At 53.7% G+C, this 24,676-nt stretch overlaps 1 protein-coding gene across 4 annotated transcripts in view; it reads right to left on the reverse strand.

Moving 5' to 3' along the window:
* Positions 1–12,287: 12,287 nt before the first annotated feature.
* Positions 12,288–24,676, reverse strand: part of ANAPC2 (anaphase promoting complex subunit 2) — a 32,744-nt gene continuing 20,355 nt past the window's right edge. Inside the window, exons 7-14 of one of the 4 annotated variants that reach the window (XM_050926343.1) lie at positions 19,681–19,862; positions 19,353–19,494; positions 18,341–18,416; positions 17,470–17,673; positions 15,734–15,863; positions 14,508–14,743; positions 13,109–13,324; positions 12,288–12,721 (exon numbers count right to left, since the gene is read on the reverse strand). In XM_050926343.1, coding sequence (XP_050782300.1) covers positions 13,112–13,324; positions 14,508–14,743; positions 15,734–15,863; positions 17,470–17,673; positions 18,341–18,416; positions 19,353–19,494; positions 19,681–19,862 — 1,183 coding nt within the window. In that variant the 3' untranslated portion in view covers positions 12,288–12,721; positions 13,109–13,111. Of the gene's footprint in view, positions 12,722–12,768; positions 13,325–14,507; positions 14,744–15,719; positions 15,864–17,469; positions 17,674–18,340; positions 18,417–19,352; positions 19,495–19,680; positions 19,863–24,676 lie in introns of those variants that run through there. The other 3 variants (XM_050926342.1, XM_050926341.1, XM_050926344.1) reach the window with 3 other exon arrangements.

Below are 24,676 nucleotides of genomic sequence, written 5' to 3' on the forward strand. Positions count from 1 at the left end.
CTTCCAGAAGCTGTACACAAGCGATCATCTGCTACAGGATAAAAGCTCACAGAAAGTGTAGCACCTGATGGAGAAAGTTTTATATGCACCCAGCTCACTCCATGCATCAATCAGGCTTGTGTGTACTCCCAGCCCCATACATCAGTCAGGTTTCTATGCCTGGCACGTCATCTTTCAGTTAGAACGTGAATAGCAGCTACAAAAGCAAAGTGAAAGCAGCAGTGTTAAACCATCTCCCCACTGCACCGAATCTCTGCCAAGTGCACTGCAGACAGAGCTTTTAGCAAGGTATCGTTAGGACTGAATAAAGATATAGCAGACAAATCCAGGTATGCAAACTTGACCAAAGTCAGGCTAACAGAGGTTTCTGGGAAATCCTTGATTGGAAAAATACTGAGAAGCAGCATGTCTCAGGAAGAGCTGGGAAAAAGTGAGATAAGGGAGGGGCTGCATTCCTGGCATAGTACCAGCTGTGCTGTGTTAGGAACAGTTCGTTTGAAGAACTGATAAGAAACCCCAGCTTCCCAGCCTCCCTGCTTTCACTCCCTGGTTCTGTTCTTTGTCTGTTTTTAACTCCCCTACATTCCTAACTTCTGGTGCTGTGATGGAGTAGGGACTGTCTGTGTGGGGGATGGGAGAGCTGGGGATGTCTTTAGGTGAGGGACAGGATCTTTAAGCCTGTAACCTGAGCCAGGTAGCGGGGAGGGGGTTAGCACCTTGGCCCGGGAAGCTGGACAGGGGAATCAGCCAGCTGGAGGAGGGGGAGTTCAGTTTCGGTTTGGGGCTGGGTGGGGGAATTCAGGGAAGCCTATGCTGGGATCCAAGTGCCCTGAACCCCAAGAAGGACTCGATGGAGGGGTCCTGGTTGGGCCTCCAAGCTCTGCTGTAACCTGCATTCCTGTTGTCCAACAAACCTTCTGTTTTACTGGCTGGCAGAGAGTCACTGTGGGTCCCAGGAAAAGGGGTGCAGGACCGGACTCCCCCACACTACATGACAGGTGCTTGTTAGGATATTGTCAATCACCTAATGCTGTAAAACATGTATACTAAAGGTGTCTAGTTTCTAGTTGTTAGAAGAAGGGGGTGGGTTGCTCAAGTGAATAATCTATGACGCGACGGGACTGTCTATATAGGCTCATACTAAGATGTAAAGAGGAAGCTGGTTCTCTCTGGAGACGAGCTGCTCTCTATTGATGCGTGCACTCTTCAATAAAGAGCTTTTGATCGGACCTTGCTGGTGTTGCCTGTCTCTCTCGTGGTCAGACAACGAACCTCGCCGTCTGGGTTCGAGTTCCCGACAGTATCAGTCAGCAGGGAAAAGTAGGCCTGGCAAGGACAAAGTGCAGACAGAGCCCAAATTTAAAGGCTTCCTACTATTTGTAATAGGGCGGCCTGGCTCCCAGCCGCCCCGGAGGATGAAGAACCCAGCCGGAGGCTGGACTGGGCGGAGCTACAGAGCTCTGAGTCTGCCACGCAAAGGGTCAAGTGCCGACTCGGAAGTATAAAGGCGGGCCCTCCAAGCTCAGTGAGGTACCAGCGGCCGGAGCAAGTGGGTGTCCCTCCGGGAGCTCGGGACTGGGAGACTCCTGCAACCTAGGGTAGCCGCCCAGAGTGGCTCAAACTTCCCCGTGCTCGTTATCCAGAGGAGCTGCCGGAGCCCCCCCGTGCTCGTTATCCAGAGGAGCTGCCGGAGCCCCCCCGTGCTCGCTACCCAGAGGAGCTGCCCGAGCCCCCCCGTGCTCGCTACCCAGAGGAGCTGCCGGAGCCCCCCCGTGCTCGCTACCCAGAGGAGCTGCCGGAGCCCCCCCCGTGCTCGCTACCCCGAGGAGCTGCCGGAGCCCCCCCGTGCTCGCTACCCAGAGGAGCTGCCCGAGCCCCCCCATGCTCGCTACCCAGAGGAGCTGCCCGAGCCCCCCCGTGCTCGCTACCCCGAGGAGCTGCCAGACCTACCGTCCAGCCCCAGCCGGGATGAACCCATGCACCTGGACCCTGCGGAGGACGACCCCAGGATCCAGGTAAGCCCCGAGGGGGAGTCTGGAAGTAGCCCGGGGGCAGCCGACCCTAGTCTGGCTGCAGCAGAACCAGAGCCAATGTCAGTGTGTTGCGGCCAGGATCCCCACTGACACAGCAGCAGGTTGCCTGCCACTGTTAGGGCCCCGGGCTGGGACGCAGAGGAGTGGGCAGGCCTGTGTCCCCCCTGCCACCCCACTCGCGGGTAGCAGTCTCCCCCTTGCCCCAACGCTCAGGTCCAGAAGCTTGGGCCTCTTACCTTGTATAAACTGAACTGTTTGCTCAGCCTCTGCCTGAGGGTCTGAGCCCTGCACCAGTGTTTGTTGCCCCACCTCATCCAGGGCCTGGGCTCTATAGACTGAACTGCTTGCTCAGCCCCTGCCTGAGGGTCTGAGTCCAGAACTGTTGTTGTCACCCCAGGTAGTAGGGCGGCCGGGCTCCCAGCCGCCCCAGGGAGAGGTGAAACCCCCCCTCCCCCCAACAGCGGACTGCTACACTATTCAAAATGTCTGAGGAGAAACCAAACAAAAGACACACAGAAAATTCGAAAGGCCCCCAAAACTACCCCAACTGCACCTGCTTCTAGAGACAAACCGGCATTTCTGCTGGGGTCCCCGGGGGAGAATTAGTCAAAGTTCCTCAATTCACTGGAGCAGGAGGCTCAGAGAGGGAGGGGTCCTTGGTGGAGAAAAGGAGCTGCAGCATTCAGTGTCAGCAACACCGGTCCAAACTCATCTTTCCACCAGCTCAGAACCCCCGTACACCAAAAAGCCAGCCAGGGTGCTGCAGATTACAACGGATGGGGAGACAAGTATCAGTCCCAAGCCTATTCCTTCTCCCCAGGATTGGGGAGAAGGGGGATTTGGCTCAGCAGCCCTACAGGATGGATGGAGAACCCCATAAGCAACGATGCAATGTATCCCAGCCTAGCCTCAAAACCACAGCCCTGCCCCAAATCGAGCAGCAGTCCATCCTGTGTGACCTGCGATAACTGAACTGACCGAACACTAGGGAGGAGTACACTCAGCTGAAACACCACAGGGCACTGTGCTGCAGGGACTCAGTTCCGGGGAAAGACTACAAGTAACTTCTGCTGCTAAGCAATGACTAAGGGGAATGACGGTGTCGGCTTAACTAGTCCAGGCCCCGATTGGCAGTAGCTCTGTCGGCAGCAGAAGCTCTCCCGTTCGACACAGTGCTGTCCACGCTGGCACGTACGTCGGGGTAACTTATGACGCTCAGGAGCGTGGTTTATTCCCCCCCCTTGAGTGACATAAGTTACGACGACATAAGCTGTAGTGTAGACAGCCTAGAGGGGAAGTGAGAAACACCTGATAGGTGTGAACCCCAGAGGGGGTGATGGGGACTTAGTTGGGGGCACAAGAGGTGTTGATTAGGAGGCATGGACTAGAACTAAGCAAGAAAATGTGAACTGGGGAAGAACTTCCTGACAGAGAGGACAGGGATAACCTCTTGGCACAAGCTCCATTGTTTGGGGCTTGAAACAATACACTAGAAAGTGTGCGGCAGGGAATCATCCCCGCCAGGCCCCCAGGAGAGGGGCAAGATATGACTGTGTCTTTCCTCTCTGGAGGTATTTATTGTACACTGAACACCACATACGCGTGGTGCTGACCTGAGATTGCAAGCTAAAGATCTCTACTACCTGCAGTCTGACTGTATGAAATCAGCCCCTTCCCAATGCTCTAGCAATACTCTGTGTAGAGACAACCTTCCCTTTCCATCAGCCTGTGCCAGCTTGGACTCTGCAGCCAGGGCCTGAAATCACAGTTCCTGGGAAGACAGAGGATTCTCTTTCCCCTGCTCCAGCCATACTTACTGCCATTAACACTGTCTCTGTGTGACTTACGGGACAGCAGGGGAGGAGTTAGATTCCTTGCCAGGTAGCCTTAAAAACAAAATATAGTCATTAGCAAAGAGGGGCGGCATGGGGAGGTGATGCGAATTCCCAGAAATACACAGAGTCAGGCTGCTGTGATGGAAGAACTTTGCCTGGGGAAGACTCTGGGTCACCGGCCCCTTTCCTTTCAGCCAGGAATGGTTAATAGGAACCCAGTGGACTTTGCCAATCGAGGGTCTTCAAGGTGCTGGCACGCCGTGGGCTCAGCATCCAGCACCGTCCAGTGGGTGGCAGTAGGGCACATGGCGTTACCGGCTCCATCCTAGTGTTGATGATGCAGGACTACTGTAGCGGTCACTCACCTTTGCCCCCTAGCCGGGCGTAGGATGAAGGCTGCTGACAGGAGCAGGATGGCGAGGGTGCACACGTTGAGAATGGCCAGCGTGGCAACAATCGCTGTAGGGGCTGCCTGGATTGGCATATCTGGGCATTCACACTTCTCTGACACTGTACAGACACAAGTAGTGCCCAGGTAAGGACACAGATGCAGGCTCCACAGCCTGCTTAGCTGAACTTCTCACGAGCAACCCACTCTAGGTGGCACTTCTCATAGATAGGGCCCTACCAAATTCACAGCCATGAAAAACACGTCACGGACTGTGAAATCTGGTCTTTTGTGTTTTTTTTACCCTAAACTACACAGATTTAACGGGGCAGACCAGCATTTCTCAAATTGGCGGTCCTGACCCAAAAGGTTATTTTCGGGGGGCCATGGTTTTGCCACCCTTACTTCTGCACTGCCTTCAGAGCTGGGTGGCCGGAGAGTGGCAGCTGCTGACTGAGGGCCCAGCTCAGAAGTCAGGATGGCAATACCATACTGTGCCATCCTGACTTCTATGCTGCTGCTGGCAGTGGCTCTGCCTTCGGAGCTGGGCTTCTGGCCAGCAACTGCCGCTCTCCAGCTGCCCAGCTCTGAAGGCAGCGCCGCAGCCAGCAGCAGCACAAAAGTAAGGGTAGCAGTTCCACGACCACCCCTACAATAATTTTGCAACCCCCCCTACTCCTTTTTGGGTCAGGACCCCTACCACTGCACTGTGAAATTTCAGATTTAAATAGCTGAAGCCATGAAATTTATGATTTTAAAAATCCATGACTGTAAAATTGACCAAAATGGACCATGAATTTGGTAGAGCCCTACTCGTGGAACCTCACAATACCACTCACCCCACAGTCTCTGCAGCCCAGCGTGACCTCTGCTGTATCCAGCATCCCACAATAACCCCTCCCCTGCAACCCCCACTGTACCCAGCCCAGCATGGCACAGTAACCTCTCCTCCCCGACTCCCACTGTACCCAGCCGAGAATGGCACGAGAACCGCTCCCCCGACTCCCCCCGTACCCAGCCCTGCCTCCCCAATAACCCCTCCCCCATGACCCCCGATGTACCCAGTCCAGCCTGGCACGAGGACCCCTCCCCCATAACCCCCGCCATACCCAGCCCAGCCTTGCATGACAACCCCTCCCAACCCCCAACACCTTACCCAGCTCTGCACCTCACAAGAACACAGCAGACAGCCCTGCATTGCATGGTAATCCCAACTCCCACCCACTACACCGTATCCAACCTTCACTTCACCACAGCCCTCCCTGCCCCCCACTCCGTACCCGGCCTGGCACCTCAAAAAAACCCCTTTTCTCTCCTCCCCACTATACTCAGCCTGGTCCTCACAGACCTCTGCACCCCCACCCCTGTGCCCAGCCCGACATCTCATAATCACCCCCACCCCAGTGGTGCTCATCTAAGGGTATGCGAACCCCTGGGAGTCTTCCAGGGGTACACTGACAGCTAGATATGTGCCTAGTTTTACAACAGGTACATAAACAGCACTAGAGAAGTCAGTACAAACTACAATTTCATACACACTCTGACTTGTTTATGCTGCTCTGGGTACACTGACATGTACGTACAATATTTATATGCCAATGGATTTATCTTATAATTCTATGGTAAAGCTGAGAAACTCAGCAATGTTTCAGTAACAGGGTGGCTGTGACACTTTTGTATCTTTATGTCTGATTCTGTCAGCAAGTCGATTTTAAGTGAGGTGAAACTTTGGGGACGCAAGACAAATCAGCCTCCTGAAAGTTGTCTGGACAGGTTGCAAGCCACTGCCTTGCACTGTATCCAGCCTACACCTCACACCACCCCCCATCTCACACCACCACCCCTTCTAACACTACACCGTGCCCAGCCTCCACACCTCACAACAACGTTCCCCGCACATACACACCCTGTTCTCAGCCTGGCGCCTCACTTTAACCTGAGCCACTACTCTGCTTCTCTCCCAATAATCAACACACAGTGTGAAACTGCAGCAGTTCAAAAAAAACGCAGACTTGTGTCTACACTGAAGCACCCCCAATAACACAACCCCCCCTACCCTGTACACACACAGTTACGAAATGCAGCACTGTAATAACCAGTAAAAACAGTGACGTTGCAGCATCTCGCACTAAACAACATGGTCACCGACACTGCTGCATTTCACAATTACCCCCTGCATATCCACAATGCAACATCCACAACACGACACACACCCCCAATAGAGCATCTCACAGTAACTGGCGCTGCAATATCTCACAATGATACAAACACATACGCTGACAAAGTAACATCTCAGCATAACCCCTCCCACACCCAGCCCCAACACTGCAGCGTCACAATAACCCCCTCCCTGCCACACCCTGACACTGCAGCGTGTCACAATAACCCCCTCCCTGCCACACCCTGACACTGCAGCGTGTCACAATAACCCCCTCACCCTGCCACACCCTGACACTGCAGCGTGTCACAATAACCCCCTCCCTGCCACACCCTGACACTGCAGCGTGTCACAATAACCCCCTCCCTGCCACTGCAGCGTGTCACAATAACCCCCTCCCTGCCACACCCCGACACTGCAGCGTGTCACAATAAATGAAGGCTGCTTACTTGTAACTGGTATTCAAGTGTCCTCTATATAGAGCCAGCTGAGGAGTTTGTTGGAGTTAATGTTGATTTTCAATAACTCTTTGATGACTGAGGAAGCTCCCGAAGGCTGGAAGCCAGGATGACCCAGGTAATTACTGTCCTGTCAGTCTGACATCAATCCTCCCAGGCAAGATAATGGAGCAATGGACACATGACTTTTGACAAAGGGGGAATGTTTGGTTTGCTTCCGTTTTCCCTACACATGGCATGGCTACCTGGGGGGAGGGGGTTAAGTTTGCTCTCATGTCAGGCTAAGAGACACAGGCGTGTGCATCACCTCCCTGTCTGGGCAGCATGAAGAGTCATTGAGAAACCAGATCAACCAGGAGACAAGTGAGACAATGCAAGCGCTGAGAATGCCTGGGCTTCCCCAGCGGAGCAAGTGATCCCATAGGCCTCAGTTACCTTTTCCCTGGGGGTGCTCCACCCCGCCCCTCCCCGAGACCCCACCCTCACTCTGCCTCTTCCTGCCCCCTCCCCCGAGGCTCTTCCCTGCCTCTTCTCACCCTCTGCCCCCTCCTCGAAGGCTCCACCCTCGCTTTGCCTCTTCCCACCCCCACTTCATCCCCTCTCCGAGGCCCCCACCTGCTGCTCTCCCTGGCAGTGCCCAAATTAGTTGATCAGGGGCACCACCAAACAGTTGATCGGTGGCACGGTCCAACAGCTGCAGCTGGTGGATGCTAAACACCCACTAATTTTTTTCTAGGTGAGTGAGCCAGAGTCCCCTCTTCTCCCCCAGCCCCAGTATGCTTCTGGCTTGCTCTCTCCGTCCCCAGCAGCAGGCTGCCCCCCACCCAGGCCCTGCTGCAGGGACAGGGCCCGAGTGAGCTGGAGTCCCCTCCCCCCCGCAGCAGAGCCCAGCCAGGGAGCGGGCCCCCACTGCCTCCCCACCAGGCTCTCTCAGGCAGATGTGGCTCTGTCCTGCTCCCCGTCCAGCTGCCAGGGAGAGTAGCCAATTTAGCCAAAGGTGGGGGAAGTGCAGGGAGAGACGACAGAGGCCCTCTCCCTCCCTGCCCCCAGCAGGCCAATATGGGGGGGGCACTTGTCCCCCCCACAAACATCACCTCTGCAACTGACCAAGGCAGGGAGCAAATTCCACAGCACAGGAGCCCTCACAGCTGCCCCGTCAACTGGAGCCTCTCACAAAAGAGGGGACTGCAGCTGTGGTTATCTGGCCCAGGGGGAGAGACAATTCCTCAGAAAGGCCAGTGGCAGACAGACTGGGGCTTTATAGGTCATAACCCACGCCTTGAACTTCACCTGGAGACCCCTGGGCAGCCCCTGGAGATCCCAGGGCACTGGCGTCACAGTCCTAGCGAGATGTAGCCACGGCGTTCTGCTCCAGCTCGGGTTTGCACAGCTGTAAGCTGTTACCCCACACAGCGCCTCGTAGCAGTCTCATGCTGAGGGGACACAAGCCTGCATCAGCAGCAAGGTCTATAGCCAAAGGCTGCAACTTCCTAGCCAGACACGGGCGAAAACACTACCTGAGACAGTGCTGTAACCTAGGCCATCCCATCGCTAGGAGCTGCCCCAGGCTCCACCAGAACCAGAGGCAGTGCTAGCCCACTGGGGGCCTGGAGCAGGAATATGTTGGGCCCACCCTGCCACCTCACCTAATAAATAGCAAACAGGGGACCCCAAGCACAGTCTGCTTATGCCCAGCGCCAGCTCTGGCCAGAACCAGTGGAGCCACTGCCTTGCTGGCCCTAGGGCTCGCACTGCCCAGCAGTGGAGAGCTCTCCTCCCCCACAATGCAGCAGGCAGCCAGTGGGGCAACTGCTGAGCGGCTGCAGCAGGGAAGGGACAACACATGCTTAGGATACTCATGGCCCATGTGAGAGCTGCCCCAGGGGCACAGAGGAGGCAGTTGGGGGAGGTGGCACCTCCTCCCCCTAGCAAAGGGGATACTTCAGACATTGCAGGGCCCAGTCCAGAAACCTCCATTTCGATTCATGCTGAAATACACCTTTTCTTCTTACTGCAGCTGACGGCCAGTGTCCCAGGGTGGACCCCCTGCTCCTGTCTGAGCTGCACACGATGCAGTTTGCTATTACTAGGGACAGCGTGACCCAGTAACACACAAGGGTGGTGTATACACAAGAATGATACCAGCATCTTACCTGCTGCATGAAGCAGCTAATGGCTAGAGCTGACCGGTGTAGGGAGCAGGAGACAAACCCCACTTTGGACGTGTAGCAGATGGTGATTACAGTTATTCACAGAAAAACAATAAGCTACACCTTGACCTTGTTTGGCCTGAGCTTCAGGTAAGTAACTGAGGGAACAGCCCACAGAGAGATGGTGCTTGGGTCCTGGGCTGGGTTGGAGAAACCATGGTGGGAACATAGTAAAGGAAAGCACAGTAGCATCTCCTATTGCTGCAATATGGCCCAAACCTCCACTCCTTGCTCAGGCCAAGCTCCCGTGCAAGGCAGGAGGACTGCAGGCCCTCTGAGAGTGGAAGACTGGCTACAGAAATACTAGTGAATAAAACACAACTGACATAGTTGGATAATACGCTACTGGAATATTGGTACAGAAGGGTACAGCTTGCTCAGGAAGGACAAGCAGGGAAAAAAGGAAGGTGTTGTCTTGTATATCAAACATGTACACACTTGCACTGAGACGGAAATAGACTTGTTGAAAGCCTCTCGGAAACAATAAAAGGGGTAAAAAACCAGGGTGATGTCGGCATAGGGGTCTACTCTAGATTACCAACGAGGAAGAAGAGGTGGATGAAGCTTTTTTTTAAACTAACAAAATCATCCAAAGCATAGGACTTGGTGGTGATGGGGAACACAAGTTACCCAGGCAGCTGTTGGAAAAAACACAAGAGGGTACAGATTATCCAACGAGTTCTTGGAATGTATTGGAGCCCATTTTTTTTTTAAATTTCAGAAGGTGGAGAAAGCAACTGGGGAGAAGAAAAACCACAGGCACAGTTCTGTGACAAAGGCACTCAGCCAAGTTTATTGCCCTCAAGGCACAGTCCTAGTGCCCCGGACTCCATGGTTACAGGTTCACTAACACGAGTGCCCAGTAGCAAGGAGTGGCTCAGTCAGCAGAGAGTGTCTCTGCTGTCCTGTAGGACACACAAAGGGTAAAGATGAGGTACCTCACACACAGAGAGAGTCAAACAACTGTGATAAGCAATTTACGCACCACCTTACAGGTTTCATGACATGTTTGTTACCTCTCCTTATTCCTGATATCTCAGACAAAATATTCCTATTCATCATTTTGTCAAACCATTGTATCTTGTACTAGATTGGGATGTATCTGTACTAGCTAGAATATATTTATGTAAATATCTACTGCCTAGTACACTAGCAAGAACTTTGCCATGTTGACGTACTAGATGCTTATCTTCTTTAGTACATGGCCTGACTTTGGTTCACAGCCTCTGGTTCAGGCCTCAGATCGTGCACCAGGACCAGTGCTCCAGGCCCTCTCGCTATTACACTAAGCTTGGTAGTTTGCTATTCATAGCGGAAGTGGCCCTGACAAATCAGCTTTCCACCCAAAGAGATCTGATTTCTGTGGGTACTTATCTTTAGGGGTGCTCTTTGTGCAGCCTCCTTGGGAACTGCAGAGACCACTAATAAATCCGGTGGTGTGTGCAAAATTGCTCAAAATCCTTTTGTGCTACTTGATACTTTTTTGCCTTTTTAGCAGTTGGGACTAACGTTGCTGGTGTCTCCCACAGAGTTTTAGATGGTTAATTGACAATGCTATTCTAGCAGCTGAGGAAGAACATAATATGTCAAAGATTGTGAGGTTGGTTTTGTTACTGAGTTTCTATTTTGAGGATCTCGCTATACAAGACAGCAGCTCTTAGAAGGCTCTATAATCATTAGGAGCTGAGGAGACTGCCTCGTTAGAAGACGATGATGGATTTTTGGGAGATGATGGAGGCTCAAGACATGCCTCTTTGTTTGCAGATTGTCTTTGCTCTTCCATGTTTGCCGTTGGGGGTCTGGCAAAGGATGCAGGAGGAGAGTGCAATGGGCTGCATTTTTGTGACTGATCAGAAGGAATTCAGCTCATGGATGGAAGTCCCCAGTATGTTCAACAGGGCCAAGATGGGCTGGTGTAGGGACAAGGCTGGTTATGATAAGGCTGAGCCACTGCAGTGGATAAGCTGGGGCTCTGAAGTGAGTGTCCCTAGTTTGGAGAGGCCTCCCTGGTCTGTGTGAACGGAGAGAAGAAAGTTCTCTACCAGAAATTAAGAGTGGGGTGATAGAGAAGAGCGGTGGTGCTGAACTTCGAGGCAAACGTCTAAGACGTGTACTGATGCTGAGTGTGACACCACTGATGCCTAAGACAATGCCAGAGACATAGCAACATTCGATCAGCCAGTGCTGATGTCAAGGAGGGCAACTGCCAATGTCAGGTGTAGGCACTGAGGGTGTCCTGTATTTCTTCAGTACTGAGCTGGAAGTTGAGCTGGAATCACTTGACCCTGCCCCATGAGCAAGCTTAGTTCCTGGGAAGAGAGGAAGGGCTGAAGCTTCTCCTTGTGGGAAGAGGGAAATCAGTATCAGAAATCATTTCTGCCCAGTGATCAGATCTCCATGGCCTTGGTGAGGAGGTGACATTGGCCTTCAGTGCCAGAGTGGCAGCAGGTACCAAGGTGGTCTATGATCTTGGACCTCTGTCCAATGGCACTGAGGATTTTTAGCTGGTCCAGCCAGTGTCTCCAGTGACCAGTTCAATCTTATCAGTCATTGCCTATTCTTTGGGGTCTACAGTTCCTCTCTCAAGTAGCCAAAGTACAACTTCAGGTGAGTATTCCTGGATTATCTTGTCCTGTTAGAAATGAACTGCAACCCGAGCTGTACTCTACCAAATGACTCTCACCAAGACAGAAGACAGCAGCTATGGCTGTGTGTGAGTGGAATAAGTCTGGGTCAAGGAGGACAGTGTGCGAAGCCCCAAAGGACACAGAAGTTACCATTTTAGGTTAAGATCATGTTGCAAAGAACTTAGGAGAAATTTAATCAATTAATTTTAATTTTTGAAAAAATAATTTAACAGGGAATTTTTCTGGGATTTAAACCTAGCTAAGGAATTAGAGGAAATTGCAAGAAAATTCCGCCACAGGGTAGCGGGAGGACACTGCTTATGCCATCTTGCTGCCACAGGTGGTAAGAGAAAACGGAAGGATGACTGTGGCTGCCTTGCCCTCTGTGTCTTCGCGGGGGGCGGGCCCACGGGAATGCTCACAGTGCAGCCCAATTGAGACTGCTGTTTCTAGATTCCGATCTCGTTTTCTCATGCGCCGCTGGAGTGGGTTTCATACACAATGGACACACATTAGAAGAACAGCAGGATTCCAAGAAGCTGTTTGTTTGAACAGTTCTGGATTTGATTCTCCCCAAGTGACTCCCAATACCTGTACCGTAGGGTCGCATTTGGCCAATTAATGCCTGCTCCCTTGCTACCCAGCGCCATAGGCCAATGGCCGCTGCAGACTGAAATGGCTCCCCCCTGAGGTTTGAATGGTCAGCCCCACGCTCCCTGGGAGAGTCCTGCACAGTGATGAGCCTGCACGGAGCTTTTCCTCTGCATATGCCAAGACACGTGCCTTAAGTGGGGCCACAGTCACCACAGCCAGCGGCAGGAGGCTGCTCCAGCCACATTACAGGACCCAGATGGCTCTTACAGCCAAGGGCCCATCTCCCCCTGCATGGGCTGTGAGCACACAGGCTGTGTGGAGGCCAGGTGAGAGTAGAGAGCATCTTGGCCTGCAGACACTGGAATTCAGACCGTACCAGCGCCTCCAGCCCAGGGAGAGGGGATTCCAGAGGACTCTGCTGGGGGGCGAGAAGGGAAGAAAGGAGTCAATGCATTCTAAGAGAAACATGGCTAGCGTTTTTATTAACCAGGGAAATGAACCCTAGACACCAAAATACAGGACAAAATGGGCTTGCTGGCACCAGCCTCTCTGCTTGGCCCAGCTCAAAGGACCTCTCCAGGTGCACTGTGCTTCAGTCCAGAGTACTACTGAGCTACCTCCACACAAAGGGCAGCCAGTGGGGAGAAAGAGCATACCAGAAACCACAACCACCCAGCGGAGAGGCAGAGCCTGTGCTTAACAGGGGCACCTGGATGTCACCTGAAGCAAGTATAACGGAGGTGCTGAATGCAGGCAGAATGGCTGCAAGGGAGCACAGTGCTCAGGGATTGGTGGGGAGGCTCACATTCTAGCTGCAGTTCTTAGGCAGGCGATAGACACCACCGGAGTAGATGAGTTGCTGGTCCCGGACTTTCTTCTGGAGGAAGCCTTGCAGCTCCTGGATGTCAATCTCTGTCACCACCGGACCCGTCATCACAAACATCTTCAGCATGCTGTGAATCCGCTCCAAGGACAAGCTCTCCAGGTTGGTCAGCATCGCCTGAATATATGTCCAGAAAAGCTGCAGGAGGATACAAAGGCAGGGGTAAATCCCAACCACACCCCCAACCCTGGCATCCCACATGCTTCACTACAAATCAGGGAACAGAGACTTTGGGAGCATATGTACACCCTGACACAGCATGAAAGGGATCTGCAGGGCTGACCGTGCATGTGTCGCACTCTGCTGCATCGGAGCCATACAGACCCACCCTTTGCATGGTCAACGGCCAACTGTAGCGCTAGGCGTTTTAGGACACAATGCTGGAGAACAAGCTCTGGCTGGCAGTGCGCTAACAACTCCCAGTGGCCAAGCTGAGTCCCAACATGTTCCATGGCAGCTCTCTCTATCCTCTCCCAGTGCTCTCTATCCTCTCCCAGTGCCCACAGAATCCCTAATGCCTGACCCCAACAGGATGCTTTGTGGCTGCTGGACTTCACACTGTGATGCAGTAGGGACTGTCTGTGTGGGGAGCGGGAGAGCAGGGGAGGACTTTAGGGGATGGACGATGCCAGGGCCTGTAACCTGAGCTAGGTAAGGGAGGGGAAAGGTCAACACCTTTCCCCGGGAAGGGGACAAAGGAAGGGAGTGGCAGGAGGGAAGCAGTTTGAGTTTGGGCTTGGGGCTGTGTGGGCGGAATTCAGGGTATCCTAGCTAGGATCCAAGCACCCTGAAAGCCCAGAAGGACTCGGTGGAGGGGTCCTGACTGTGCCTGCAAGCTCTGCTGTAACCTGTGTTCCTGTTGTCCAATAAACCTTCTGTTTTACTGGCTGGCTAAGAGTCACTGTGGGTCCCAGGAAGAGGGGTGCAGGGCCGGACTCCCCCACACTCCGTGACACACACCCCTTCTTAGGAACCCAGAAAGAATGGTGGAGCCCAGGGCATGGCCCAAGGCGCCCTCTGGCTAGACAGTGGCCTTTCCAAGCCAGAGAAGCTGGCTTGTCACTGCTTTCGGGAATTCTTGGGACCCTCTGAACACAGCTGGTTCTGGGGCAGAGTCCCTCCAGAGACTGGAGAAATGGTGTATGGCTGGATCCTAGCCTGGGCCTCACAGCCCAGCCTTGAGGTGGGAGCATTAGCACCATTCACCCTAGACTGGTCATTCTGCTAATTGGGGGTGACTGGAACAGAGCAAGAAACCACTACACAAAGAATGGCAAGAGTCTTCCCACTCTGGAAACACCCAAGGTGCTCAGGAAAGTACCTGCAACTCCTCCTCTTTCTGGTCAGCCTGTGATGCCATAGCAGAGTCGCCTTCTTCATCACTGTCTATCAGAACCACCTTCTCCACCTGATCCTTCTGCTCCTCCTCAATCACTGTGAATGTGCCCTGGGTATCCTCACGAAGGACACCCTGCTGCAGCCACAGGGTCATCTTACGCCTCAGCGATGTCACGGGAACCTTCAGCACTTCACTCAGCTCCGCCAGCGTCCACGTACCTGAGGGAGACCACAGGCACCACAAGGAGTAGAGTCACTCCCTGGTATGGGAGTTGGACTCAACCCAGCAATGCCCAGTCCAGCATCAAGATAACGCTGCCACCACACAGGCCTGAGCCTGCATACCATCAGCATGGGCACTGCCAGAGCAGATCACATTAGCACTCCCTCTAGCCCAGTGTTCTGTCCCCAGCAGCAACTTCCCGTTGAACCAGGCTGCACAGGAAGGTGGGCTATTCTGGGATCATGCTTCTCCCAAACCCTGTACGTGAAGGGCAAGCTTAGATGCGCATGCAGGATTCTAGCCCTTCTAATGTAACAGTGGAGGTTCTCAGTATCTATATCCATGGCCAGACCTTTTCTGAAGCCTGTTAAGCATTTGGCTTCTCTTAACCTTTTGTAGCAATGAGGTCTTCGGGCTAATTGTTTTGTGTGAAAGGATTTCCCTTCACCAGTGCCAACACTGCTGCCCTGCAGTTTCACTGAATACAAAAGTCAGATTCACCTCCTCTATCACATCCCCTCTCATCTCAACAGTTGTCCGACCCAGGCCTCCAAATATCCTCAACCTAGGAAGTCACTGAACAGGCTACTCAGAGGGAACTGCGGCAATCTCTGTGCACTTGGTATGGCACTGAACCGGCACCACCAGAGGAAGGGAGCTGGGGGGCAGGGTATGAGAGCAGGGAGGGGGCAGGCAGGTATGGCGGAAACTGAGGGAGGAGCTGCCAGTGGACAAGAGTAGCCGGGGGTAACTGTGCAATATGTTCCTGAAAGCAGGCTGTGTGCTGAGCTGCAGCGCAGGGGAACAGGTCTGTCTCGGAGCAGCACTAAGAGTAGAGCAACCATGGCCAGATTGAGTGGGCTCTGGATCTGCTATCAAAGTCTCAAAGTGTTAGGTGTCTGTGAGCAGAAGTGGCTTGTCCTGCACAGCAGAGGGCAGTGGTGAACACACCAGGGATGTGGCTGGGCCCACCTGGCCTCACTCACTCTTGCTCTGGAAGTGCAGGATGATGGCTGCATGCACAGGAGACACGGAGAGGGAGACAGTGCGATCCGTCAGTTCCACATCCAGGTTCACCAGGCCCAGGTGATGCTTCCAATTGAGAGTCCTCATGGCCTGGAAGCAGAAGCAGCTCACACTTCACATGCAAGACAGGTCACTCACTGTCTTATCACACCGATTGCCACTCACGACTAGAACGGCCACTCCCTGCAGCTTGCACCGTGCTCAGCCCCACACAGACATGGCTCTCCCACCAGACACAGGCACAGCCCCCCTGGGCTACCCCTCCCCAACAGCTGCTCAGCCTTCTGGACCCAATCTCTGCCCCCTCCTCCTCTCCATACAGGCCATTGCCCAGCCCCTCCCTTTCCAACCCAGGCTCTGTGTCACCCAGTACTGCTCTCCTTCTCAGGCTGTGCTGCAGCAGGGGTGGATTGGGAAGAAGGCCTGAGGGCATTTGGGGCAGAGGGGCTCGTTTCTGTCCAGAAGCGCTATTCAATGGGATCAGGGTTCTGTTAGGAGTGACATGGCCTCTCCAAGGTGGAAATGGGCATCACCCCGTAGGCTGAGAGCTCTGCCCACTGGGCCACGTATGTAAACCATTAGACAGAGGCTATTTGGCATTTCCTCCCTAGACAGTCTCCCGTAGGTGCGGAGGGCACTGGCACCCCACACCATGTGCATCTCCCCTCCCCATCAGCGAAGGCCTATTAGGGGAAGACTAGACACAGACGGGCTGTCTGGCATGACAATGATCCCAGGAAGCAACCCCCCAGCCAACTCCCAGCCTGAGACAGAATTGGATCTCAGATAGTAAGATGGTGGGCAGTGGGGACTGAATTCATGAGATGCCAGGTTTCCATTTGCTGTCCCCATGCTGAGGCCACTGTGCGGAGATTAGCTTATGGGAACCAGCTGGGTTTCCAGGCACACAGATCTCTCACTGCTTTGAATTCAGTTGCTTTGGCTAAGCTAGTGCACTCATGTGTGAACATTTATAATGGTTTCAAACAGGTTCTACTGGTTCAGCTTGTGGCTGTAGAATGTATTCACACCAGCTAAACTGCTCTAACCCGTGTGAAATGGATACGGGAGCATCCACACACACCTACCCCAGGTTTGCTACATGTAGATAAAACTACCCCTTCTGTTAAACCACTGCCACTGGGCAGGGCTGGCCTCAGCCAGCAGGCCTCTTTGGTCTTACTAACGTTTGCTCTCTGCTCTGCCTGGCGCGCAGCAGGCTGGGTAAGTCCATGCAGCTGGCTCCACAGAGATGAGAACCCCACATCTCTACACAGAGGAGAAGGAGCTTGGAGCCTCCACCTTGACTCAGGTCTGGTTAAAGGGGCATGGACAGAGATGTCTTCTGCCACAAAGGGCTACAGGCTGCTGGAGACCAAGAGAGAAGCCTAAGGACCCAGGAGGAGATGTGCACTGCCAGGGATGCAGGCAACAGGTGGAACCAGATGGGGAGAAACAGCACTTGGCAGTGCCAAGAACACAGCATTGGCAGCAACCAGCCATTTCTCCTTCTAATTACCCACCATGCTGCCTCCAGCTTTTCAGCGCACTCTGCAGCCCCTGGTGGAACAGGCTCTCCAAAGCCAAGGGTGAGGGAGCCCTGCTCTGCTTTCTCTCCCGTGGGTGTTAGTTGCCCCCCATTGCTAACTGCAAGGCATCCCCTGCCCTAGCTAGACAGATCACAGGGCTCCCTCACCTTTAACTTCTCATACTTCTTGGAATAGGCTTCCATGGCCTCCTTGATTTGCTCGGGGAGCTCCAACTTCTCTTCTTTCAGCGGCGGCCAGAACTCGCTAGACAGGATGACAGCAACAAGGCTAAATGGGGGCCTCTCCTCCTCTGGAAGTTTCTCTTCCTCATCACGGATGTTGGTGTTAATGCGCCGCGAGTCAGCCATATCCTGGGGAGAGGCAGGACACAGCACCCAGCTCAAAGTGCCTGCTTTTCTCCTGGCCAGGCTCCGAAGAAGAGACAGGGCTGGGCCCCACAGCAGGCCAGAGGTCACTGGGGCCATCACAAAGGAGAAGTGACTTGAGCTGGAGAAGGGGGCATGAGAACTGTCTGCAGGAGAGGATGTGGACATTAGATGGCTGTTTGTCCCCGCTATCTACTGAGGAGAGCACCAGACTGGCTTTAGCACAGACCGCCAGAGAGAAGCGGGGATCGCCCCACACCTGCAGCCAAGTTGCTGCCTCTACTGTACCTGCTCTAGTGACACATGGGATGACAGCCCCAGATTCACCAGCCCAACCCACTCAAGGGCTCAAAATATGGAAGGACTTTGACCACAGTTCTGGGACCCCCACATCACCCCCACTCCCCATGGAGCCCCCTCCATCTCTCACCCAGAGTCCCAGGGAGCCCCTCCCACTCCCCACGCTGCTTCTGTCCCATTCCAAAAGGCCCGCCCTCACTCTGCAATGCCTTGGAGAGGGGCCTCTGGGGGTATGGGCTCAGATTTAAGGCAAGAGTCCCACTGGCCACCCCTGGCTGCCATTCTCTGTGACACCCTGAGACGTGCTGTGGAGCATGAATTAAGCCCTTGCACTGGATCATCAAGAACCTACTTTTAACATGACCTCACAATAGTGCATCTGGGCTTCGCCAAATCGCAGCTTCAGCAGCTCCACGTTGCGGATTTCCCTGAGAACAACAGAGGCAGAGGCTCACAAGCAAGACCCTGGGAAGAGAAGCTGAGTTCCCTGCATAGAGCACAGCAGGGAATGGCTACCTCAGGCGGATGGTCCCAGGCATTTGAGTGAGGAGGGACACGCCACATCCAGGGCGTTCACCCCTCTGAGCCTGGGGCTGCTGCCGTTGGGCTGGCAGTTTGTACCTGCCCTTGCCAACCTTAACTAACAACACAGCAGCACGCCTGGCCCCCTAGCCAGCCATTCATGCCAGAGTGTCTAGCTTTCGTTAGGCCCATTCCAAAGGTGGAGGAACCAACGCAACTTGCCCAAGGTCAGCAAGCAAGTCAGAGGCAGAGCTGGGGACAGAACCCAGGTCTCCTGACTCCCAGTCCCATGCTCTTCCTACTGGGCAATGCTGCCTCCCTACATAACAGCCTCTGCAGGCCTTCAGGGCCCCTGAAGCAGATGAGAGGAAGCAAAGACGATCCTGGGGAGGGGCAAAGCCTGCTCTCTTCCCTGGACTCCCAACTCTTTTCCCTTGCTGAGCAGCACAGCGTCCTCTTCCTAGCGTCTCAGGGCTACACAGGGCAGGCTGTGCAGCCAGCTGGGCCCAGGACTGCCTGTAAAAGAGTGAGAGGCCAGGGATTCAGCTCTTTGGCTGACCTTCCTTTCCAAAGACCCTGGCCCACACTGCCAGGTTCCCTGCCTCTGATGGCCCATGCTGCTCTCCTGGAGCTAGCCACACAAAGCCAGAGGCCATTTCACTCCAGCGTCCCTCCAATGACAAGTGTCCAAGTAGACAGCCACAGCTCAGTGTGAGAGATCACAGATTTCAGGCTGAGAACCCAGAACTGCAGAGACAGCCTCACATCAGACAAGGCCTCTCCTGGGACTGCCTGGCTGGGGCATCTCCTGTGCCGACCCTGGGGGCGAGTGCAGGCCTCACCTTTCAGCGCTGTAGTTGAACTGGTGCAGCAGACGGTCAGCCAACAGCGTGCGGTACTCATTGATGAACAGATCCTTGCTCCCATAGATGCTCACTAGCAGGCTGATGATGTCTGAGGAGCGGCGCTTGGAACTCAGCTTCCCTAAGAAGACATGCCAGACCAGAACATGAGAGACAGAGCCCCCCCAATCTCTGCCCCATAGAGGACCTGGGGACGAGCAGCGCTCACTCACAACACCACAAAAGGGAACAAGGAAGAAGTCATGGGCTGTGGAATGTTCAGGTCAGGATGGGGGTAGCTGCGGCTGCTCTGATCCTAGTGTCTAACCTGGGTCAGCATCAACTGGGTCAGGCAGCCAATCCTCTGGCTCCGAGATGTCATCGTCACTCTCCTGACCATTTTCCAGCGTCACTGGGTCAGCTTTCGAGAGCTCATTGGCTAAGTCACCAGACCCTTCGGCATCGCCCGTTAGACCCGCCACAATTTGACGCACCGTGTCCTCCCTGGTCCTGTCCAAAAACAGGAGGTGAAAGGGGCAGGATCAGCAAAGGAGTATGCACAGTTCAGCCTGCCATGAGATGTATAGCTGTCAAACACAAACCTGGGGGAACAGTAAATTATAAACTGCACAGGTCACTAACGAAGAGGACCAGATTGCTTGGTAAACTGGGCACACACAAACATTATGCATTTTAATGTGGCTAAATGTAAACATATATACCTCAGAAAAAAGAATGTAGGCCATGTTTACAGAGTGGGAGCCTCTATCCTGGAAAGCAGTGACTCTGAAAAAGATTTGGGGGTTGTGGCAGATAATTAGCCGAACATGAGCTCCCAGTGTGATGATGTGACCAAAAGAGCTAATATGAACCTGGGATGCATAAATAAGGGAATCTTATGTTATCTCTGTATTTGACACTGGTGCGACTGCAGCTGGAATCCTGTGTACATTTCTGGTGTGCTCCATTCAAGAAGGATATTGATAAATTGGAGAAGGTTCAGAGAAGAGCCATGAGAACGATTATAGGATAAGAAAACACGCTTTACAGTGACAGACTCAAGAAGCGTAATTTATTTAGCTTAATAAAGAGGCAGTTAAGGGATGACTTGATTACAGTCTTTAAGTACCTACATGGGGAACAAATATTTAACAACAGGCTCTTCCACCTAGGTGAGAGAGAGCTAACATGATCCAATGGCTAGGAGAAGATGGTTACTCACCTTTATAACTGTTGTTCTTCAAGATGTGTTGCTCATATCCATTCCAGTTAGGTGTGCGTGCGCCGCGTGCACGTTCGTCGGAAGACTTTTTACCCTAGCAACACTCGGCGGGTCGGCTGGGCGCCCCCTGGAGTGGCGCCGCTATGGCACCGGATATATACCCCTGCCGACCCAGCCACCCCCTCAGTTCCTTCTTGCCGGCTGCTCCGACAGTGGCGAAGGAGGGCGGGTTTGGAATGGATATGAGCAACACATCTCGAAGAACAACAGTTACAAAGGTGAGTAACCGTCTTTTCTTCTTTGAGTGATTGCTCATATCCATTCTAGTTAGGTGATTCCCAAGCCTTACCTAGGCGGTGGGGTTGGAGTGAGATGTGGCAGACAGCAGAACTGCTGAGCCAAAGGCTGCATCATCTCTAGACTGTTGGACCAAAGCATAATGAGAAGCAAAGGTGTGGACCGAGGACCAGGTAGCTGCGCGGCATATTTCCTGGATTGGTACATGAGCCAGGAAGGCAGCAGATGAAGCCTGAGCCCTGGTAGAATGTGCGGTGAGGTGGCCCAAGGGAGCATGAGCCAAGTCATAGCACCTGCGGATGCACGCAGTCACCCATGAGATCCTCTGGGAGGAGACAGGTAGGCCCTTCATCCGGTCAGCCACCGCAACGAAGAGTTGGGGGGATTTACGGAAGGGCTTCGTCCAATCGATGTAAAATGTGAGTGCCCTATGGACATCTAGGGAATGTAACTGTTGTTCCCGTCGAGATGAATGTGGCTTCGGGAAGAAGACCGGAAGAAAGATGTCCTGATTGGTATGGAAGGCCGATACCACTTTAGGGAGGAACGCTGGATGTAGTCGCAACTGTACCTTATCCTTGTGAAAGACAGTATACAGTGGGTCTACCGTGAGTGCTCGAAGCTCGGAGACTCGTCTGGCCGATCTAATGGCTACGAGAAAAACTGTCTTCCAGGACAGGTATAGCAGTGAGCAAGTTGCCAACGGCTTGAATGGTGGAAGCATAAGTCTGTTTAGGACTAGGTTGAGGTCCCAGGTAGGGGCGGGGCGGCGTACTTGGGGGTACAGGCGCTCAAGACCCTTGAGAAACCTAGTAACTATAGGGTGCGAGAACACAGAGTGGCCATTCTCTCCTGGGTGGAACGTGGAGATGGCCACCAAGTGCACCCTCAAAGAAGATACCGCCAGGCTCTGCTGCTTAAGAGACCAAAGGTAGTCCAGGATGGTAGGGATCGAGACCTCAGAAGGAGTAACATTCTGCGTTGCGCACCAGCAGGAGAAACGTTTCCACTTGGCCAGATACGTTGACCGAGTGGAAGGCTTTCTGCTACCCTGGAGTATTTGTTGTACCGGAGCAGAGCAACGCAACTCTGACTGGTTTAGCCATGCAGCAGCCACGCTGTGAGGTGAAGGGCCTGCAGGTCTGGGTGGAGAAGACTGCAGTGGTCCTGAGTTATGAGGTCTGGGTGGAGTGGCAGGGTAATTGGGTTGGTTATTGACAGGTCGAGCAGCGTGGTGTACCAGTGTTGTCTGGGCCACGTTGGTGCAATCATGATTAGGTGCGCTCTGTCCCTGCGGAGTTTTAGCAGGACCTTGTGAACCAGCGGGAACAGTGGGAAGGCATAAAGGAACCGGGGCTTCCACGACATTAGGAACGAGTCTGAGATCAACCCCGGTAAAAGACCCTGGAAGGAGCAGAACATCTGGCATTTCCTGTTCGCACGGGAGGCGAACAGGTCTATGTGGGGAAATCACAATTCTGGAAAACCGAATGAATAACGTCTGGCCGTATCGACCATTCATGACACAGGAAGGAGCTGCTCATTCGATCAGCCAGAGTGTTCCGAACCCCTGGGAGAAAGGACGCCACCAGGTCTATCGAGTGGGCTATGCAGAAGTCCCAGAGTTGGATGGTCTCCTGACAAAGGGGGGGAAGATCGAGTCCCTCCCTGCTTGTTTATGTAATACATGGCTGTTGTGTTGTCTGTGAACACTGAGACACAACGGCCGTGTAAATGTTGCTGAAACGCCTGGCACACCAGGCGGACCGCTCTCAGCTCTCAGACATTTATGTGAAGCGCCAGTTCCTGCGATGACCAGAGGCCTTGAGTATGAAGGCGTCCGAGGTGAGCCCCCTAGCCGAGAGATGACGCGTCTGTTGTCAGAGACAGTGAGGGTTGGGGGGGATGGAACGGTAGCCCCGCACACACCAGAGAGGGGGTCAGCCACCAGTCTAGGGAGGCTAGAGTGGTCGGGGGAATGGTGACTATTGCGTCTATTGGATCTCTGCTCGGACGGTATACCAAGTTGAGCCAAGTTTGGAGAGGACAGAGGCAGAGCCTGGCGTATTTGGTCATGAATGTGCAAGCAGCCATGTGACCTAGGAGACCGAGACAAGTGCGAGCCGAGGTCGTCAGGAAGTTCTGTAGACTTCGGATGATTGTTGTCATTGCCTGGAACCGCGGCTGTGGTAAATAGGCCTTGGCTACACTGGAGTCCAGGGTAGCTCCTATGAAGTCTAACCTCTGTGTGGGAACGAGAGTGGATTTTTCCGTATTGTTCATCAGGCCTAGATGTGTGAATAGGTCCCTGACAACACCCACGTGTTGTGTGTCTTGTGTCTCGGAGGTTCCTCTGATGAGCCAATCGTCCAGATACGGAAATACGTGTATCCGACGTCGGCAGAGGTATGCGGCGGCTACGGCCATACACTTCGTAAACACCCTTGGAGCCGTGGAAAGGCCAAAGGCGAGGACCATAAACTGGAAGTGCTGACGGTTGGGTACGAAGCGAAGATACCTCCTGTGTGGAGGAAAAATGGCAATGTGAAAGTACGCGTCCTTCATATCGAGGGCAGCATACCGGTCTCCAAGATCCAAGGACAGGATAATGGTCCCCAAGGAGACGATGCGGAACTTCAACTTTATCATAAACTTGTTGAGTCCTCACAGGTCTAGGATAGGCCTGAGGTCGCCCTTTGACTTGGGGATCAGGAAATAAGGGGAGTAAAATCCCTTGCCATTTTCGTCTTTTGGCACCTCCTCTATTGCTCCTATGGCGAGAAGCTTCCGCACCTCTTGCAGGAGGAATTGCTCGTGAGAGGGGTCCCTGAAGAGGGACTGGGTTGGAGGGTGGGAAGGCGGGGTTGAAATGAATTAGACTTGGTATCCGTGTTTCACCATGCGTAGGACCCAGAGGTCTGAGGTTATCTGGGGGGATGGATCCTGGCCTGAAACTGGTATGTCGCCCTCGGGTATACCTTCAAAAGGCGGACTTAGGTCCCACTGGTGGTTTGGAGGGACCTTGGTTTTGGCCCCCTTGGGGTCCTGACTGGCGTCTACGCCCACCCCGCCCACGCCATCTGCCAAAGTCTTGTCTATTTCGAGGCATAAAGTACGGGCGGTGAGTCTGGGGACGGAAAGGCCTGCGTTGGGTCACAGGTGTATGCATGCCTAAAGAACGCATGACGACTCCATTGTCCTTCAGGCTCTGCAGTCTAGGGTCAGTCTTTTCTGAGAAGAGACCTTTACCACCGAAGGGTAAATCTTGGATGGTATACTGCAGTTCCGGTGGGAGGTTGGAAACCTGTAGCCAGGAGATGAGTCTCATGGTGACACTCGAGGCCAGGGTCCTGGCTGCTGAGTCGGCCGCATCTAGCGAAGCCTGGAGGGAAGTTCTGGCCACCTTTTTCTCTTCCTCCAAGAAGGCAGTGAATTCCTGGCGGGAGTCTTGGAGAAGTAGCTCTGTGAACCTACCCACCTCCGCCCAGCTGTTATAGCGACTCAGCAGGGATTGCTGATTCGCTACCCAGAGTTGTAGGGCGTCTGCTGAATAAACTTTGTGGACGAGTAGGTCCATTCGCCTAGCCTCTTTTGACTTCGGGGCTGGCGCCTGTTGGCCATGGCGCTCCCTCTCATTGACGGATTGAACAACTAGTGAGCAGGGTGGACATACAAATACTCGCACCCCCTAGAGGGTACCATGTATTTACGCTCGACTCCCTTTGCCGCAGGAGGGCTGGAGGCTGGGGATTGCCATAAGGTGTCGGCATTGGCTTGTATGGTCCTGATAAAGGGTAGGGCCACT

This window comes from Gopherus flavomarginatus, chromosome 17 (assembly GCF_025201925.1).
Source record: "Gopherus flavomarginatus isolate rGopFla2 chromosome 17, rGopFla2.mat.asm, whole genome shotgun sequence".
Classification (NCBI taxonomy): domain Eukaryota; kingdom Metazoa; phylum Chordata; order Testudines; family Testudinidae; genus Gopherus; species Gopherus flavomarginatus.